Source organism: Euprymna scolopes, chromosome 4 (assembly GCF_053919585.1).
Source record: "Euprymna scolopes isolate OS-2025 chromosome 4, ASM5391958v1, whole genome shotgun sequence".
NCBI classification, from domain to species: Eukaryota; Metazoa; Mollusca; class Cephalopoda; order Sepiida; family Sepiolidae; genus Euprymna; species Euprymna scolopes.
In genome coordinates, this window is record NC_136485.1 from 156,127,781 (window position 1) to 156,148,997 (window position 21,217).

General features: G+C 30.8%; 1 protein-coding gene across 1 annotated transcript in view; it reads right to left on the reverse strand.

Annotated features, from left to right (window-relative positions):
• The window catches only part of LOC145269771 (uncharacterized), a 95,199-nt gene extending 74,880 nt beyond the window's left edge, over positions 1–20,319 (reverse strand). Inside the window, exon 1 of the mRNA XM_080125496.1 lies at positions 20,290–20,319. Coding sequence (XP_079981622.1) covers positions 20,290–20,319 — 30 coding nt within the window. The remainder of the gene's footprint in view (positions 1–20,289) is intronic.
• Between the last annotated feature and the right edge of the window lie 898 nt (positions 20,320–21,217).

Below are 21,217 nucleotides of genomic sequence, written 5' to 3' on the forward strand. Positions count from 1 at the left end.
TTTAAAGATTTTATTCTAAAATATTAATTAATAAGTTATTTTTTAATCTCTTTAAACAGAGTTACTTAAGAATTGCTTTTATTCTTCAAACAAGGTTATTTGTTTTTCAAATGTGTTTCATGTGAAGCTCATACTTAAAAATACATATTAATAAAATTGTTTTCTTTTAAAGTTTAAAGTTACTGTATCTTTCAAATAAATGTGTTTTATGGGAATCTTCTATAGTACTTTAAAATGCTAATAAATGAAAATTAATTATATTTTTTCTCTTAAATCCTTTTATTTTGTCTTTTTTAAATATCATTTATATTGGAAAATATAATATGCGGTCCAGTAAAATTTAGAATTTTTTAATGGGGCCCTTGCACTGAAAAGTTTGCCCACCCCTGTTCTAGAGGTTACCTAGCAGATTTTCGCAAAGTTTCAAGTTTTGTTTTGTTTACGAAAATAAAAATAATTACATCTTATTTCGATGTTATTATGGTCTATAGAGTTTAGTTCTACTTAAAGTTAAAAAAAAAATAAAGATTTATCATCAGTACAAGCAATAAAATATTGAGTATAAAAAAAATGTTAAAAGAATCGATTTTGGAATCGGAAAATAGGCACAAATTTTTTCGATTCCGATTATTCCAAAAGTTCTGATTTTTCCGATTCATCGACCCAACACTTCATATATATATATATATATATATATATATATATGGACATATCTATACTCGTAACCAAACTGAATATTGAAATGCTCATATCTTTAATTCTATGAGATGAAACTACATGAAAATTTGCAGGTTTTTTTGAAGATTATAATACTATTCTATGGTTAACATTTTATGAGAATTAATAAAAAAGAACCTATATTTTCAAACTAATAAAATATGCCCAAATTTGTCTACATTTGTATATATATATATATATATATATATATATATATATATATATATATATAGTGTCCTAGCTTCAGTTTTGCTTTGGGATGAATTTTGCTTGGTTATCTTCCCTATTGCCTTGCCAGTTCACTAATATACTCATTTATACACACACACATATATATATATATATATATATAAAGAACAAAAAATTAATAAAACATGTTAAAAACACTTTAAGAAGAGTTAAAAAAATATTTAATTTTCAAAAAGGAAACAATTTAAATGGATTGCCCTTAATCTGTGGATTTTCAAAATAAATACTTTCCTTCTCATCAGAGGGTAGAAATTAGCAAAATGTGGAATCGGATTTTGCTTGCAAAACATTTAATGAAACTACAAGTAAGTCATAGAGCTTACTCCGTAAAAAATAGTGAAGCAGAGGGAATGGGGAAAAAGGGAAAGAAAAGAAAAATGATTTCACGTGAATGGATGGTCGGATGAAGAGTAGAATATCCGATAACGATAAAATCCAAGAAAAGTTGGTAAAAGTTCGGTATCCAGAAGTAAATTTAAAAAAAAATTATTTATAGAAATGTAAAAATTATTGTTATTGTTTCATGATAATGTTACAAAGTGTTAAGACTAAAATATTTTTACATGGTTTTATATTTCGTTTCATGCTTAGTTACTTTCGTTCCATATTTACTTCAACTGTATCGATTTCCAGGTCTTAATTAACCAATTTCAATGAAATTTTTAGTATTAAAAAATCACAGAATATAATGCACCAATAATATATTTTTTAATTTTAGTGAAAATGTATTAATTTTTGTAAACAAAAAGCACCTTTGCTAAAATTAAAGTTTTAAGTACTAAGAAAAAGACGCATTAATTCCTGTTTGCTTTTTTTATAAAAATAAAGCATTTTAGATGTTAATTAAATTTTTTTAAAAATATGAAATTAAATTAAATTAAATATAAATTAAAATAAATTAAAAAATGAAGCACTTTAGATGTTAAGAATTAAATTTTTTAAAAATATGAAAATAAATTAAATTAAATATAAATTAAATAAAAAAATACAGCATTTTAGATGTTAAGAATTAAATTTTTTAAAAATATTTTACGAACATCACGTAAAAAGTCCCTAAAGTTTGTGTCAATGAAATCAATATAACTTGAAGAAAACTATCGATATTATCATTGAATTAAGCATTATTTATTCAATATTTTCACAAAAAATTAATATAATTGAAAAATATTTCATGTGATTTTAATAATAATTCTCACAAAAATTTCAAATGTAATATTATATTTTTCTTGTATACATCATGGTCTAAAAATTATCGTAAGAATTTTCTTTTATAATTCTGAAAAGAAAAAAAATTTAAAAAAAAAAAAAAAAAATTGAGATCCAGGATCACTAAAAAAAATAATAATTTAAAAAACGGTATTTTTAATAACAGTTAATGTAGACAATCAAGTCACCAGGTAAAAAAGTAAATTAGGATTACCTAAATTAAAGAATATTTTTATAATCTTCAAAAATAAATAAATAAAAAGGCATAATCATGTTTCGATTCTATAAATTTTAAAATAAAATTGGCTTTCTGACATTTTGGGCTTCCATAGAACTTATGCATGACACCTTTTCGTTTGCTTTGATTGTGCAAAGCTGGGCCTGTTAATAAACTCTCGCTTTTAAGGCTAATAAAGCTATTTTTTTGTACAAAAAAAGTTATTATTATTATTATTATTTAATTCAATATCAAGACTTGACTTTACTAATTATCTTTGAAATAGTCTCAAAAAATAATATTTATCTTTCAAGGGATTTTCAATGAATTTATTTAACTTCAAGATTTAGCTGTTCTTGTCAGTTTCCGATGTTGTTGAGAAAACATTTTTCATTATTACTTTTTTTTTGCATGTAAAAATATTTTTTCTTTTCTGACTTTCCTTTGCAGACAGACGCCACACTGGATGATTTAAAAATCCCCCCTTCTCAGGTACATGGTATCATAAAAAACCTAGACACCTCAAAAGCATGTGGACCCGATCTCATCCTGGCTGTGCTATTAAAAAAATGCTCCACTGAGGTTGCTGCAGTTCTCTCCAAACAGTACAATAAATGCTTTAACGACTGTTGGAAAACTGCTTCTGTAGTATCAGTTTTCAAGAATTCTGGTGAAAGAACTGACCCATTAAATTATCGCCCGATTAGTCTCCTCCTGCTTTTTGCCAAAATATTTCAGTTCATAATCAAGCTCTAGTCCATCACTTTACAGCTGCTAAACTCCTGACCGACAATCAATATGGATTTAGGCAAGTCCGTTCCACAGCAGATATTCTAACTGTAATCGCTGAACGTATATACACTGTTCACTGGACAAAACGAGAGGGTATAGCCTTCGATATATCTAAGGCTTTTGACAGGGTATGGCACGATGGTCTTCTAAGGAAAATTAGATTATATGGTATCACTGGAAGAATACATAATGTAATTAAACCCTTCTTAAGTAAGAGAAAAATCCAGGTTGTCCTCGAGTGTCCATACATTTAAACAATATAACTGCAGGAGTACCTCAGGGGTCTATCCTTGGACCTTTATTATTCCTGATATTCATAAATGAACTCCCTAATAAAATGGTTTCTGATATGGGTATATTTGCTGATGACACCACTCTCTATAGCAGGCACGAGGAGAAAAACAAATGAACACATATCTAAGGAAATGGCAGAAACACTAGAGGATGACCTCCAATCTGTAGTGGAATGGGGACAAAAATGGATGGTCACATTCAATGCTGCCAAGACTAAGCTTGTTTCCTTCAATAATTACAAGAAACCTTCTCTACCACCAATAGCAATGGCCAAGAACACATTACCCGAAAGTACTTCCTTTAAATTCCTCAGCCTAACGTTTACAAGGAACATGAACTGGAATAGATACATTAAGAGCATGGCCAAGGCTGCTGCGAAGGTGGGCTCTCTCTACCGTGCTAGAAAACTACTTACGCCTGTAAGTATCCTATACCTCTATAAGGCCACCATTCGCCATGTTGTCACATTTGGGTTGATGCATCTGCTACTTGTCTCCTGGACAGGGTTCAAAAGAGAGTCACCAACATGATAGGTCCTAAACTATCATCTAGGCTTCAGCCTCTGTCTCATCGATGAAATGTTGCATCTCTCTGCCTGTTCTACAAGTACTTTAATGGTGAACTCTGACGAATTACAATCACTTGTACCCCCTCAATGTGAATACCCTCTGAAACACAGCTAAATCCCACCCCTTCACAGAAATCCCTAGGTGCAAGAAAGCCTTCTACTCCAATAGTTTTTTCCCCAGAAGACTAGACTTTGGAACTCTCTTCCATGATTCTGCTTTCCCAACTGTACTGACATGCAGAAGTTTAAGTGTAATGTGAACAGACATCTTGCTGCTCAACTCCCTTCATAATATCTCTGCAACCTATGTCTCCGATAGTAGCCCCATACTTCAAAGTGGCACTGTGTCTTGTTTGGGGTGAAAATTGAATAAAAAAAAAAAAGATCATTTAAGACTTTAAACTTTCAAATGCAATCAAAAAGTAATTGGAAACCTACAAAAATTATGCTAAGACGGCTTTTAAAACCATATTTCCCCATCAGTTTCCACAATTAAATTGCACGTACCTATTTACAAGAGAACGAAAAAGTGGTAAAAAAAAAAAAAACATAACAAATAAATGTTACCAAAAACAAGATTATCCAGTGGATAAGTTTTTGGTGCTTAATTTCTTTAAAGTATTTAAGTTTGAAACGCAAGTCGTACTGAGTGCTTAAGTTAAAACGAAAACAAAGATAGCGAAATGAGGCTGACACCTTCAGAGTACCAAGAATCGCTTAAAACTCGAAAATATAAAACAATACTGATAAATCCATCCAATAAATATCATGGTGATATTTGGTGGATTACTATCAGTATTTGTTTTCTTGTTTGTTTGATTTTTGGGTTCTTCTGATCCTTTTGTTTCCCAATTTTTCGTCTGCTAAAATTTTAATCACGTGATTACGGTGTCGTGACAATAAAATAAACCATTCATTCAAGTGCTGTTTGTCAAGCTGAATACGATATTAAAAATCAATTTATTGGTACTTATGCACTTATGTTACCGGGCTGGCAGGTTTTTTTGTAACTATTTTGTACTTTCGCCTAACAATTTAATAAACAAAAAAGATATCGTAAAACTTGAATTCATATACATATATAATCTTTTTATTATATATATATATATATATATATATATATATATATTTTTGGAGGGGGGATAGACTTAGTGAGATAAAGTACTTTTTGTAATTTTTCAAATTTTTACTTAGCAGAACTCTGTGGAGGAGGTGAACCGATGGAATTCAGTATGGCGATCGTTCAAGCAAAAAATCAGAAACTGCTTGATCGACTGATTGTACTGTGTCGGTTTATTGGCCACCCAAGTGGATTGGATGAGACATTTGTATAGGATAGATAAGGAGATTATAGAAACACACTATAGTCGATCCGTTGTTAGTTTTCGTTTGTTCACTGACAGTTCTACATTTTCGTTACAATTATAGAGAGGAGTTGTTGTAAAAATGAGGCAATTCGTTGCAATTCTCAGATAAGTTCACCCAAAAGTCGTGAAGGAGTCACCACACAAGGTGGCCATTTCATTGTTTTCTCTTTCACATCGAGTTCGGGTTTTGGTACTTTGAGTTGCCTAAGCCGTCTAAAAACGCCCTCACTCTTTTTTTCATGGGCTAAAACCCGACATTTCCTTAGACATTCAAATGTAGACTGAAGAGGGAACATAACTCGGAACAAATAGTTTAGATTACTTGTTCATAGCATGTAATCTTTATTGTCTATAACGATAGACGGCACTTCTGTATGACAGTGACACGAGGCGAATGTGTATATTTTAGTTCCAAGAACGGCCGATAGAGGGTGTATGTCAGCCGAACAGGGGTCGATAACTCGTACCTTTCTAAAAGTTTGTGCAAAGACAATCTCTTGGAAGAAGTTTTTGAACAAATAAGGGAACTCTATCCCTTGTAACTGTGCAAAAACACTATATTCCAAGAAGGTTTCAATGAAAATCACTTACTGAAAATAAATAAATAAATATTAAAACTTTCTATAAATTTTTATAAATAAATGACTTCTATATTAAAATTATATTTTGCTACATTGACAAACAAAAATTATATTTTGATATATGTTTATTACAATCTTAGTGTGAAAAAAAAAAAAACACTTTCTGTAAAAAAAAAAAAAAATGATTCTTTAAACCTCTATAAACGTTTCACGTTTTTAAAATTCTATTTTGCTATAACTAAAATTGTATTTGAATGCATTAAATCACTTCTTGAAAAGAAATTTTATTAATACATTAAAATCATATTTTGGTATATTTTTTATTCAATAATGGTTCGATTATCACATATTTTTGTTTTTATTTTATTATATATTTTTTGCGCTATCGCAAACACTCTTTTTTTTTTCACATAAGCATCACCACTTATCAAGGCCAAGAGGCCACTCAAGGATAAGGGTTAAAGAGTGTACAGTAGCCATTGGACAATATAGTAATCATTAGTAATGAAAATTTGGTAAATTTGATAACTTATATAGAACGGCTCATCAAGAACTTGTTTACGTTAGACTTGAACACAACCATATTGTAGTCAGCTGGAAAGCAGGAAAACGGAAGACAATTCCACAGGCGTGCAGTTCTAACAAAGAAGCTTTGTTCATGGAATCTACGTTTAGGTTTAGGCACAGATAAAGAGTGGGGGGAATTATTGATAGTGTGTACAGCTAGACGAGTGTTTCTTGTGAAAGTTTGTTTATATTTGAAGTTCACATAATGGCCGCTAGATATCATTTCTCTTTCGAAGAACAGGGGTCGATAACTCGTCTCTGTTGCTAATATGTCACTGCCATGCAGAAGTACTATTTTTTTTTCATTTCAATTTTGTTTGTTAAATCAAAAAAAAAAAAAAAAAAAAAAGGTACTCATGCAGAGAGTGATCCGTGCTGAAATAATAACGTTATTATTTAAAAAGCCATTCTTAACATGGGGAGGGGAGGGTGCTTTGTACCTATTTTGTACTTTAACCTTACAATTGAATAAAAAATAAAACATAAAACTTTAATTAAACGTGGAAATATGATTTTAAAAAATGAATTTAGGAAAACTCGTCCCGGGAAAACTCGACCCCTTTCGCTAGGTAGGAAAACTGGTCCCTTATTGAATAAATATCGATTGAAAACACATTTTATGATCGTTCTTGAAGGAGATATTATTTTTGGTATTATTATACAAACACCGTGACAGCGAATTAGTAAAATCTTTTACGTAGTATTCTGTTACGTTTCGGTGTGCTGAACACGAATCTGAAAACTGGGTTAGGGTTAGGGTTAGGGTTAGGGTACATTTTTTTTCTACTAATTCGCTGTCACGGTATTTGTATAAATTTACCTTATTTTTTAAAATAGACTATAGCCCCTCCCCCATAATATTTTTTAAAAATATTTTTACTTGTTTAATGTTTTTTTTTGTTTTTTTTTAAAATAAAATCGATTTTCTAAGTGTCCGTTTTCTACCTAACTGGTTAAGTTCTTAGTGGTTTCACTTATTTTAAAGCGTTCATAAACGAGACCGCACTTATTTTAAAGCGTTCATAAACGAGACCGCATATTTTTTTATATTAATATAAAAAGAATTTACTTATTTACTGTTGTTTATAAAAATGTAAAATCGATTTTTCTACATCGCCGACTATGTTGTTTAATTTATTTGGAATCGTTTATTCGGTAAAGAAAAAAAAACACAGAAAACAAACAAAAAACATATCGAGTGTTACGTGAGAACGAGAAATAATGTCCGGTATCTTAGAAGGGTCTTGAGAATCGCTAAAAAATAGAAAATTAAAGAAATTACTGAGGGAGATTTGGTTTTAAAAAGAAAATAATAAATTTTAATATTTTTAAAAATATAATTTAGAGAGAGAGGGGGGGGTAAAAACTATATCTCTCTCCGAAAAACAACCAACAAAAATAAATTAAAAAGATTCTTGATAAACGATAGCGGAGTTTTCAATAAAATTGATTAATAAATTTATTTAGTGATTACTTTTTCTCTTAATGATTAATTTTAGAATTTTGAAGTAAAAATTAATAAAATTAAAAATGAGTTAACGAGAGATTGTTAGCACATGGCATCTCTCGCGCCAAAAAAATATTTCGCTTTTAATTTATTAGTTAATTTTTGCAAAATTTGACAGGACGACAATAAATGTTGATAATTTATGAAATTATAATTTTAAATAACGCATGAGTGCATTTGGTATGAAAGAAAACAAAAACGTAACAACAAAAACTATCATAATTAAAAAAAAAAAAAAAAAGTAACGAAGAATCGAATGCGCTCCCTGTTTTTTAATTTTTTTGTTTTGTTTTTTATTATTGTTTTTATGACTCCAAAAAACATCGTTAAAATAAGAACAAAAAAAATAAATTGTAATAAACTTTGTATGAACATAATAAACGCTTTAAAATAAGTGAAACCACTAAGAACTTAGCCAGTTAGGTAAAAAACGGACACTTAGAAAATCGATTTTATTTAAAAAAAAAAAAAAAAAAAAAAAAATTAAACAAGTAAAAATATTTTTTTTAAATATTATGGGCGGGGGGGGGGGCTATAGTCTATTTTAAAAAAACAATATCTCCTTCAAGAACGATCATAAAATATGTTTTCAATCGATATTTATTCAATAAGGGACCAGTTTTCCTACCTAGCGAAAGGGGACGAGTTTTCTGGGCACCAAAAAAATAGCGCGGATCACTCTCTGCATTAGCACCAAAAAAACATAACAAAATAATCCGAAATTCGCAAAGTTGAAGCCAAATTTAAATTTTTATTTTTGAAGAAAAAATTAACCCATAATAATTATTAAAACAAAAACAGTCGTGTTCTCGTCAAGTATTTTTTTTATTCAAGAAAATAAAATTTCACCGTTTTTCGATATGAGAAAAACAGCAGCCAAGAAAAAAAAATATCCGGCCAAAAAGAACAAAAACAAAACATATAACAAAGTTTAAGCCCAATTAAAAAAAAATTTAAAAAACACAGGCCAAAATCCCACCCCCCTTTATTTTTTAACTAAAAACTCTAGACATTAGTCATTACCAAAAACGGAACGTTCCCTACAACGAACTGCGTACAACATATATTTCGCAATGGGGGCCTCACGTCCGTCGTTTTGGCTTTTAAATATTTGGTACTCATGCAGAGAGTGATCCGCCGTGCTGAAATAATAACGTTATTATTTAAAAAGCCATTCTTAACATGGGGAGCGGAAGGTGTGGGTTTGTTTTCCTGTACACGTAGATTCGAAAAAGTTGTCACAAAACAAACATAGGACAAATAAATGTTATCAAAGGCAAGGTAAGTTACTTTTCTACCTAACTGGATATGTTTTTAGTGTTTATATTTAATGTAGCATGTTTATTCAGCTCGAAAAACATATAGTGTTTACCGATGTATTGGAAAATTTAAAATGGCGGCCGACTCTCTCTTTGAGGCGGTAAGTTTGGGAAAATGAGTTACAAATAAAAAAAAACAGACAAAATACAGTTAGAAACTCGCTCAATATGTTACCGTGACATAAGCTGACATATATTCGGCGAGTTTTTAACAGTATATCTTATGTTTTTCGAGCTGAATAACAATGTTACATTGAATAAAAACACTAAAAACATATCCAGTTAGGTAGAAAAGTGACTTATCTTGCCTTTGATAACATTTATTTGTTATATATTTGTTTTGTGACAACTTTTTCGAATCTATGTGTACAGTAAAACAAACTCGTTAATTATTTAGAAATCTATTATTTAACATGGGAGGGGAGGGATTTTTGTAATTATTCTGTACTTAAACAGTTTGATCCCAAGTTCTTAAAGGCAAGTCTTCTCGTGGTCAACCGGCGCCGTCCGTATAATGCAAACGTGCCGTCGGTGTATTTCGGTTTGCTATTAATGCCAGCAGATTCGAGTTACTAACAGCGTCGCTCGTCCTGTATTGGCAATTGCCAATGCAGATTTTAATTTAAGATTAATAAAATTTTAATTTTTTTTTTTTTTTTTTTTTTTTCGCACCGTCGTTTTTTTGTAATAAAAAATCTTTCAAACTCAACTTCGCATAAACGTTTTTCTTTTCTCTATTTTCGGTACTCATGCACTTATTGATCCGTGCTAAACGTTCTTATTTAAAAAGCTATTCTTAACGAGGGGAGGGTGTTTTCTGTACTTAACCTTACAATTGAATAATAATAATAAAAAAAAAACATATCATTAAACTTGGAAATACAATTTAAAAAATAGCCCGGATCAGTAAGTGCATTAGCACCCTATTTTCATTCTGTTGTTTTATACAACTTTGAAAACTAACAAGTGACTTTTTTTTCGTTCCGTTGAAAACTAATTTCGAGTTTATACACAACGTCAATATTACAAACGATTGCCTTTAATTATAGATTATCCATTTTGATTATGACATTAAAATCCACCAGAGTGCATTTCGGTTTCTCCAGCCATTTTAAAGAGTGAATTACTTCGTGATACTTTTAAATCTGAACGGAATAGAAAGTCATCAAACTGATTGCTAAAATAATATAAATTTTAAAAAAAAATCCTGAAATGCGCAAAATTAAAATTTAAAAATGTGCATCTTCTTGGCATCTGATAGAAAAAAAGAAATCTAAAGTTTTAATAAAATTATAAGCTAATTTTTTTTTTCTTTTGAAAATCTAAAATCAAAATAATTGTTGCTATTTACTCCAGCTCGAAGAATATATAAGAAAAACGAGATTGCAATAACGTTTAAGGATTAAGCAATAGCATTCTCAACTCACCTGTAAACTTTAGTAAAGCAAACACAAATAAACCCGAAAAATGAAACGGAGCTAGAAAGAAAATATACAGCAGTATTTTCGTAATTTTCTGACGTCAATTGTAAATAGATAATGGCGGTGTGGGCACGACCTCCGAACAGCAGGCCTGTAAGATGCCTTGTTTATCTGCTGACGTTATAGCTATTAGTAATAAGTTACACCTAAACAGATAATCAAGACGCTTCGAAAAGAACAGTTGCACATTACATATATATATATATGAGTTTGGTAATTTATTTAATTTTTGATCTAGGAAGAAGTGCTTGGTATTTTAAAAAAAGATACTGCTAGTTTTGTTGATATAACGGCATTGCTTGACTTTATACATTATATATATATATATATATATATATATATATATATATATATATATATATATATAGAGAGAGAGAGAGAGAGAGAGAGAGAGAGAGAGACAGACAGACAGACAGACAGACAGACAGACAGAAAAAATGGTAATTAGTAAAAACCTGAAGAGAGTGCTCAATACTATTACATAGCAAATATGCGTTTTATTTTTTATTACAGTTTTATCGGTTTAGTTACATATGTTTCGGTTGCCGGACCATATCTACGATCCAGGAGCCTCGTCAGACCTTACAGAAGTTTCTGTAAGGTCTGACGAGGCTGCTGGATCGTAGAAGGTCTGACGAGGCAGCTGGATCGTAGATATGGCCCGGCAACAGAAGCATATGTAACTAAACAGATAAAACGGTAATAAAAAAATAAAACGTATATATATATATATATATATATATATATATATATATATATATATATATATATATATATATATATATATATATATAGTGATTTAAAGGTTATGAGGGTTTTTTGAAGCATGAAAAACGATTTTACTTTTTGTATTTAAAATTTTTATTGTTATTTTTTATATTTCAAGCGGACCTCCGCTCTTGGCCACAAAAAAGTATCGAAATGAAAAAGAAAAAGAAACCCGTTGAAAGAACTGATTTGTAGCGTGGACAGCATTCATTCCTAGTAATCATGTTCGAAAAAGTTCACATGAATCATTTTAGCCGTTTGTGGAAGAAGATTGTGTTTTTTATTTATTTTTTTTTTTTAATGTTGCAACGTGAAAGCGTTTAATTCAAACGGCAAAATGAGACGCAATTGATTTCAATATGTATAATGGAATAGAAATGAAATTGTTAAACGGTAAAAATAAAGTAATTATTAGTTATGAATAATAATGATAATAATAATAATAATAATAATAATAATAATAATAATAATAATAATAATAAAACTACTGAAGAGGACAAAGTTAGAGACAATACAGGCTTTTTTAATGGTGAGTAAGAGATAAAACTAATAATGAATAATAATAATAATAATAATAATAATAAAACTACTGAAGAGGGCAGAGTTAGAAACAATGTCGGCTTTTTTAATGGTAAGTAAATTCCGTCTCTCCCTCAATAAAGATGGGACGAACATAGATAAATAAATAAATGAATAATAATAATAATAAAATTAATATTAGTTAATAATTAAATGAGAATACAAATAGACTCAGTCCTGAAGGAAAATTGTCTAAGTCCCGAAGGAATTCTCATACACTGACCGAGGATAATTTATATATATATATATATATATATATATATATATATATATTCCTACCCAACAGGAATATATCCACAAATTTGTTCTCGCTTTGAACACTTTCTTAAAAAATATAAGGCGGAAGGCTTATCACCATGACTTAAGCATTAAAAATAAACTTAAAGCGCCTATTTCCTCTGAAGATCAACTTCACCCTGAAATCTTAAATGAACTCCCTATCAACTCTCATAGAGAACAAAAGAAATTCGAAAGAATTGCTGCCAAATTTTATGGATTAAAAACTACTGCCCACCCCAAATACAACCCTTACCTCGAAGAGTTTGAGAATTCCATGTTGAATTTAGTCAAAAAAATTAAATTTAAGAAACAAAAACACCATTATAATCCGGTTACTCAAAAAATAAATAATTTTGCCGAAAAAGTTAAAAAGAATAAACATATATTCGTCCCTGCTGATAAGACAAAAAATTATTATAAACTTGACTATCCTACATATAAAAAACTTTTGTATAAAGAACTTAATAAATCTTATAAAATAGTCCCTCCTAAGACTTTAGATTCCATTAATTCTGAAGCTAAACTTTTACTGACTTCTATGAACATTCATAACTTCACTGAAATAATTTCTCCGGGTACTCCTAGTTTCACTCTCAAAGATCATAAACCTAATTTCTATGACAACCCCTCCATCAGATTGATCTGTCCATCTAACTCTGACTTAGGAGCTGTAAGCAAAAATATCTTAGATAGAATCATCCCTTCCATTAAAGAAAAAGTAGGTTTCCCTCTTTGGCTGAATTCAGATTCCGTAATTAATTGGTTTGTCTCCATTAAAAATAAACACCTCCTTAACTTCATAACATTTGACATCCAAAATTATTATCAATCAATTTCTCCGATCCTTTTAAATAAGGCTCTTATCTTTGCTAAAAGAAATTCTGGCTTAACTAATTTAGAAATAAAATTGATTCTCCTAGCGAGAAAGTCCCTTATACAATTTAACAATAAGCTTTGGGCTAGAAAGGATACCCCTGATAATTTTGACATCTTGATGGGTGCTTCTGACTCTGCAGAAGTTACAGATTTAGTGGGACTCTTCTTACTGAAAGAACTTAAATACCACTTTAAACATATCCAAGGGGGTCTTTATAGAGACAATGCCCTTTTTACTACAACAGCCAGGCCAAGAAACTACAACAAAACTATTAAAAAATTACATAACTTCTTCAATAACTTTGGCCTTTCTATAATTATTGAACCAAACAAAAAACTTCAAATTTTCTAGATGTTACACTTAATCTTAACACCGAAACTCATAGCCCCTATCATAAACCTAATCTTACGCTTTTATACGTCCATAAACCTTCTAACCACCCCAGCTCAATTATAAAATCTATAATACCATCTGTTTCTAGAAGAATTTCTGCTTTTTCTGCTGATAAAAAAACTTTTAATCAAAATGCTACTTTCTTCAATAATGCTTTATGGAACTCAGGATACAAGGAAAAGATTAAATACAACAATTATGCTCCTCCTTCAGGCCGCCTTAAATCTGTAATCACACACAATATAACTCGTAAGAAACCAGTTCAAATAACAAGATCTGCCGCTATCAATAACAATGAACCAGTCTACATTTATAATCCAAACCAAAATACTAATCGCAATGCCTCTAACCCACCTAGTCACATCAGGAGAAAGAAAAATATTTGGTTTAATCCTCCATTTAGCCTAAATGTGAAAACTAATATACCTAAGGAATTCTTCAACATTGTACAAAACTCTTTCAAATACCCACACAGATATAGTTCTATTTTCAATAAAAATTCAATCCGGATTTCTTATTCAACAATGCCTAATTTAGCACAAAGAATCTTAACATCTAATAACAAAATAATTAAATCAGCCCAAAAAATCCTTTTCCCAATTAAACCCAAAACTAACTGTAATTGTAATAACAAACATCTTTGCCCACTCAATAATGATTGTATCCATAAAGATGTTATATATTCTTGTACTATTACTGAGCTCCCACGCAATCCTCCTATAACAGACACTAATATTTCATCTTCAAGTTATTCTTCTTCCCATCCTCCATCTGATATAGTTACTAATCCAATACACCATTCGAGCAGCCCTTCCATTTACAATCATACAACTAGTAATAATGATGATAATAATAATAATCATGATAATATTAATGAGAATAACAATATTTCTCCTAACAGCCATCCTAACACTAACAACACTCATTATCCCCTCCAAAATAGTCCTCATACAGACATTGTCCCACCATTTGTTGAACACTATGAACAAAATTCAAACTATTTAACTAATACAAATCAGCAAATTAATATTAATACCAGACCTCGAGCTTTTAATAAAGTACATACATATATCGGCGCTACTTCAACATTAATTAAGAAAAGAATATCAAACCACATTTCTTCTTTTAACAACCATAATTCTAATAATAACCAAGGAACTTCTCTAACCACTTTAATTAAAAAACTTAACTCTAACAATACTCCCTTCTCAATCAAATGGACTATTATAAAAAAAGTTAAGTCTTATACTCCAGGCTCTAAGTCATGTCGCCTCTGTACAACTGAAGCTATAACTATAATTACTTCCCCTCAAAGTAACAATATAATAAATTCTAAAAATGAACTGATCTCTTTCTGTAAACATAAGTCCAAATTTAATTATGGCAATTTTGAAATTACATAGTTATTACTTTTACCTTTTATATAGATATAAAATATTTTTTCTTTAACTTTTTCGTTTTTCGACATACTTCTTAATACTTTATAATTTAATAATCCTTTATTTTAATTCTTTATCTCTTCTTTGCATGGCCGGTTTTTTATCTACATTTTCTGTTTTATTCTTTAAACTTTCCTATCTATCTAATATATCAATCTACCCACACTTTTTTGTATGTATATTTACTTAAATTTTACTATATGAATTTACTTACTTTTTTTCCCCTGAAATTGTAGATACCGGCCATCTTCTCCCCTTAAATAATTTTTATTTTTATCTTTATTCTTTTCTTATTCTTATTTTATTTCATTTTATATTATATATTATATTTTATTTTTTATTATATTTTATTCATTTATTTATTATTTATTCTTTATTTTCTATTTATTTATTATATATTTATTTATTTATTTTTATTTTCCTTTTTTATCTTTTTATTTTCCTTTTTTATTTTCCTTTTAGTGTCGTTTAATAACTCTTGCTGACATTTTTTTAAGTGATAACCTGTACATTTCAGCTGCCCTATATTATTTTGCCTTTTATATATTTTCGCACCTTTAACATTTCCTGTCTGGGTCGTTTTGACTTTTGTTTCCCTTTATTTTATATTTAACTTTATCATTTTTTTTTCTCTCTCTTTCCTTTTTCTTCCTAGATATTTTTTATTTATAGTTATGTCTCGGAAGTAGAGTGAAAAGCACATCTTATTTTCCTTTTATTAATATTATTATTTTTTTTTCCTTGTACACATGTTTGTGAATTATTCCATGGATTTCTGCCTTTGGATTATTATGGACCATCTTCTTCCAATTACGGGATGTCTTTGGATTTTACTTGTACAAATGGAAATTCTTTTACCTTTCTTGAAGTTTTACATTTGAATTTTACTGTCACTGGAATTTTTATCTTCCACCAGACTATCCATTCATGTGTAATCACCTTTTTCTTTACCATATTCTCTCTGCTTAACTTATTTTGTTTTCAAGTAAGATCTTTGACTTACTTGTTGTTTCATCAAATACTTCTGCATGCAAAATCCGATCCCGCATTTTGCTAATTCCTACCCTCTGATGAGAAGGAGAGTATTTCTTCGAAACTCCGCGGATTAAGGACTATCCATTTATCTAGTGTTTCCTTTTCAGATTAAATATGTTTTTAACTCATTTCAAAGTGTTTAACATATTTTATTAACTGTTTGCTCATATATATATATGATTCTCGAAAGGATGAAACACTAGTGTCTGTAGGTATTTAATAATTATTGTAGTAAATATATATGTGTGTGTGTGTGTGTGTGTGTGTGTGTGTGTGTGTGTGTGTGTGTGTGTGTGTGTGTGTGTGTGTGTGTGTGTGCGTGTGTGAATAAAATATTAATACGAAAAATATATGAATGTTTATATCTTTTCTGTATTAATTTCCTATGTGTTGACGTGGTGGAATACAAAAAGTCTTTTGAAAAAAAAAAAAAAAAGGAAAATGTTTCTTTCAAAAGCACATAATTTTTTACCGATCCTTCGATCTTCCTCAGTGTGAATGATTGATATACATTCACAATTAAAATACTAAACGAATTAGATTCTTTAAAATCCATGAGACCACGCAATGTTTATTTACTTTTAACGCAGAAACAATACTTTTCTTTTTTAAATTAATTCTTGTTTTTCTTGTTTTTTTGTTTTTTTTTAATTAATATTGAACAAAGTTCAATTTCAGTATAAATCATGTTTCTTCCTTTCTTTTTAAATGCATTTTCTAATGCTTGTTTTACAAAGTTCTCAAGCAAGATCTGTAGAACAGACTCTCATAATTGACCGTCTGTTCTACAGATCTTGCTTGCTTACCACGTGTACGACGTCATTTTTCAATGAACGGGCCTGCCTGTTTTACGGAGGTCGTATGTAAACGCCGTGAAATAGATTTTTTAAAATCCGGTAAAGTAGCGACTTTATTTAGTTTCGAATTTACTGTAAAATATTTTGCAATATGTATTTTTATTTTCTATTAAAAACATTTTTATTTATTCAAATACGATATTTTTTTTTTGTGTGTGTCTTATGTTTTTCCACTATCCACTTATAAAGTTAAACTGAAATCTCGACTATTTTAAAAACATAAACAACAGTAAATACTCTTTCGTTTTTAAATGAACCAGTAAAATGTCCCCGTTCCAAAATATTCTGAAAAAATACAAAGTATGGCTATTTTTATTTTCTTATTTTAGACATGTTATTTTTAGCGGTGATGATAAACTTTGGTTGCGTCATATTTTATGTGTTCCCTAGCAACAGTGATGATGTCATTACCCCCGCCGCCCCCACCTCCATCACCGTAGACAAAACTTTCATCAGGTCCGGTTAATTTATGTGTCGTACTTTCTTTGTTTTTGTCGTTTCTAGATTTTAGTTTCGTGAAAGTTCTATTTTTATTTGTAGACATAATTTTCTTTTTAATTTGACAAACTTTTTGGCATTATTGTAGACTAGCAGGATTATTGGGTGTTGTGTTGCTGTTGCTCGGAGGAGTAATAATAGCAAATAGAAGCGAAAGTATATGTGTAACAACATTTTTATATTAAAATTTATGGCAATGTTGACTTTAGTAGTCTGCAAGGTGGCAGTCGCGAACGGATGGAAAAAATCGAACGGAACGAAAATTTTAGCGAAACGAAATTAGCGAGTCAACTGTACCGACCGTGGCCTTCGTTATAAAGACGGTCATGACTGTACAGTCTAGCAATTTAAAAAAAATAAAAATAAAATATTAAAAAAATAAAAACTGATAAGTGCGTTTTAATTTTTAACTACTGTGTATTTGTTATGAATATGTTAATAATGAAATGAAATAACTAATAATTTTTTTTTCAACAAGACTATTGTTTCACATAACATTTTAATGAATAAAAGATACCGTTAAAAATTAAATTTCATCGTCCTTTCTCTGCATAATTAGAAAAACAAAACAACGAAATGAAAATTAAAACAATAAAACAATGAAAGGAAATAAATTGTGCTGTCACACACACGCGCGCGCGCACACGCACGCGCACGCACACGCACGCACACACACACACACACACACACACACACACACACACACACACACACACACTCGTGCGAAATAAACGAACGTTCATTGATTTAATTTCCCCGCGCATTTGCACAAAAATAAGTTCTTCCTACAACGACATAATTTCAAATACGCCCAACACGCTTTTCTCACAACAACAAAATCAAAATGGACATATTTCTGGCGGGCATAGGCGAAAACAATACCACGTGACAATATCGACCAATGAGAAATTTTAAATTGTTTTTTAACGCTTTCCCAAATCAAATATCAGCAGCAGCAATCTTATGCTGGAATCTGATTCAAAAAGTATATAAACGCAACAAACATTCTCTCTCTCTCTCTCTCTCTCTCTCTCTCTCTCTATCTATCTCTATCTCTCTCTCTTTTCGCTACAACTGGACACAAGAACATGTCTCTTGTTTTCATCTCATCGTCGTTTTCAAATCTGTTGAAACCATAATTACACATGCCATGCGGGCATCCAAAAAATCACACTTATGCACACACGCACCCATTCTGTACATTTTCTATAAGAATTAATAACAACGGACTACTTTCCTCATGGGACTTTTGAATAAGGCGAACTTCGCCAGTTAAAACAAAAACCTTGAAATAAGGACATTATTTTCACAAAAGATTTTCATCTTCCAATCTTATTATTTTAACGAAGGACTTTCATCTAACATCACCTTTTAATCTTAGTAATTCCACAAAGGATTTTCACCTAATTTGAATATTCTAACCTCAATGATTTCACAAGAACTCTTACCGATCGAACTTTGCTTGTTCATCTTGTTATTTTGTTAAAAAAGTAAATGTGGCACATTTTAAATGCGACGGAGGTGTCATTGTGTTTTATTTCTTTTTTATTATTATTATTTTGTTTGGAGCAGAGGAATTTAATTTCTCTTGAATTTCTTTTCCCTTATAAATTAAAATAATATGGCAAACAAAGCAATTTTCTTAGTTAAGAATAAAAGTAGTGTGAGAAAATGTAAATAAATAAATTGCAACATTAAACGTATCTAGTTAGGTAAAAAAGAAACTTAGTTTGCCTTTGGTTTTTTGCTTATTTATTATTCCACCCATTTTTTTTTTTTTTTTTGCATTTTTTGTTATTTTAAAAGATTACCACTAATAAACGTGAAATTATTGTGCAATTATTTAAAGAAACTATTTTATTAATTTTCTTGCAAACCAGGATATTAATATCCTAACTCGCTACAAAAGAAAATAATGGAACGAATGGAAAGAAGGAAACAAAACTCAATTGCTGAATAAAATAAACGTGTCGTTTATTTTATGTCGAAAATAAAGGGTTTAGGTGGAACAAGTGTTCATTCAGTCGCTGACGACTACACGCGTGGAAAAGACAGAAATAAAGTAGAGGAACGAGAAATAGCAGTCCCACATGTAGAAAGGGAAAGAGAGAGAGTGTTGGCCTCAGCAAAGCCACGTGTGCATGATAGCAGTCGTCCACGTGGAAAAGTCTTCAAGCCAAGAGCTGTGAACACGAACTGGTTGACGAACCAAGGCAAAAGGTAAGAAAGAGGAAGTTGAATGGTTGTTGTTGGGTCAGTGTTCTGACTGCGTATGTCTAGATTTCCTTTCAGGGGAAGTGACGTTTCCCATGTGTGTGTACATGTGCGCGTATGTGTGCGTACATGTGTGTACGTTAGTGTGTGTGTGTATGCACATGAATGTGAGTGTATATACGTGAACATGAATATATGTATGTGTCTGTGCGTGTGTACATGTGGCCGTGTGTGTATGAGGATGTGTATATGCGTGCGTGTGTGTGCATATGTGCATGCGTACATGTGGGTGTGTATGTATGAGGAAAAAAAACATATTCGAACAATTTAATACTAGCCTTGGTGGCCAGCATTATCCGAGTGCTTGGAGGTGTGTGTTGAGCAAAAAAAAAAAAAGTGGTAGCAGCCAGGCAGGCAGGCTCGAACACATACCGTGAAAAAGGAAACGTGTGGGGAAAATAGATACGGACATACAAACAGCATACCTGTAAAGCACCCATGTGTCTGCCTGTCATACGCGTTGGACAGGAAAAAGAGAAACCATGCTTGGAAGAAAAGAAGAAAGAGAAGGAATTGAAAGACGAATGATTATTTCTTTTGTGGGAGGAGGAGATACCTTCTCTTCAGTTTTTGGTGGTCTTGTAGTAATCCTTAACAAAAGACTGTTGTTGGCTTTAACTTTGAAAACGGATTTCCTTCTCGCTGGATGATGTGTCTGTTTTTTATTTTTTTCTCTTGGCCCGTTTCCGTTCTTCTCTCCTGGTTCACTAAACCTCGGCTATTCATCTCTCCCCACCGACTCACACAACATGCCGGCTGTCTACCCCTTATTTTAGGTGCACACGTTTCTCATTGGCCTGATTAACTTTTTTGACTATTTTTCTTTTTCTGACCAGAAGGGTGCGTGGAGCCGATGTGTAGAGATGGTTTTGTCTACTTTGTATGTAACAGCCAACAAGTCAACATCCAGTTGGGGGTTTCATTATTTTTATTCATAGATCCCCACATAGGCAATGCATAAAATTGGTCAACCTTTATCGCACATGATTTCTTTCTTGTAATACTTTAACTACTGTTCTTATCTTAAATATTAGTTTCATAATATTTCAGTTGATGTAACCTTTGATCTTTTTCAGGTGTATCGCGTCGGACTCATTGATACATATTCATGCAAAATGGTGAATACGCTGCCTTTTGATGTCTTCAATCTTAATGTCCCAACCTATTTTATTTATCCTGCCCAAAGAAAGCCAAAGAGAGAGCTTGTTGCCGGTTTCACGTTTTATACATTCGGTCATGTGACTGAGACAAGCCAGGAAGAAAGTAGATTTAAAATCTCGAGCCGCAAGAATTTGCTCCTGATTGCTGCAATTTCGACAGCTACACAGCTATAGTAGAAATGGACATCTCATT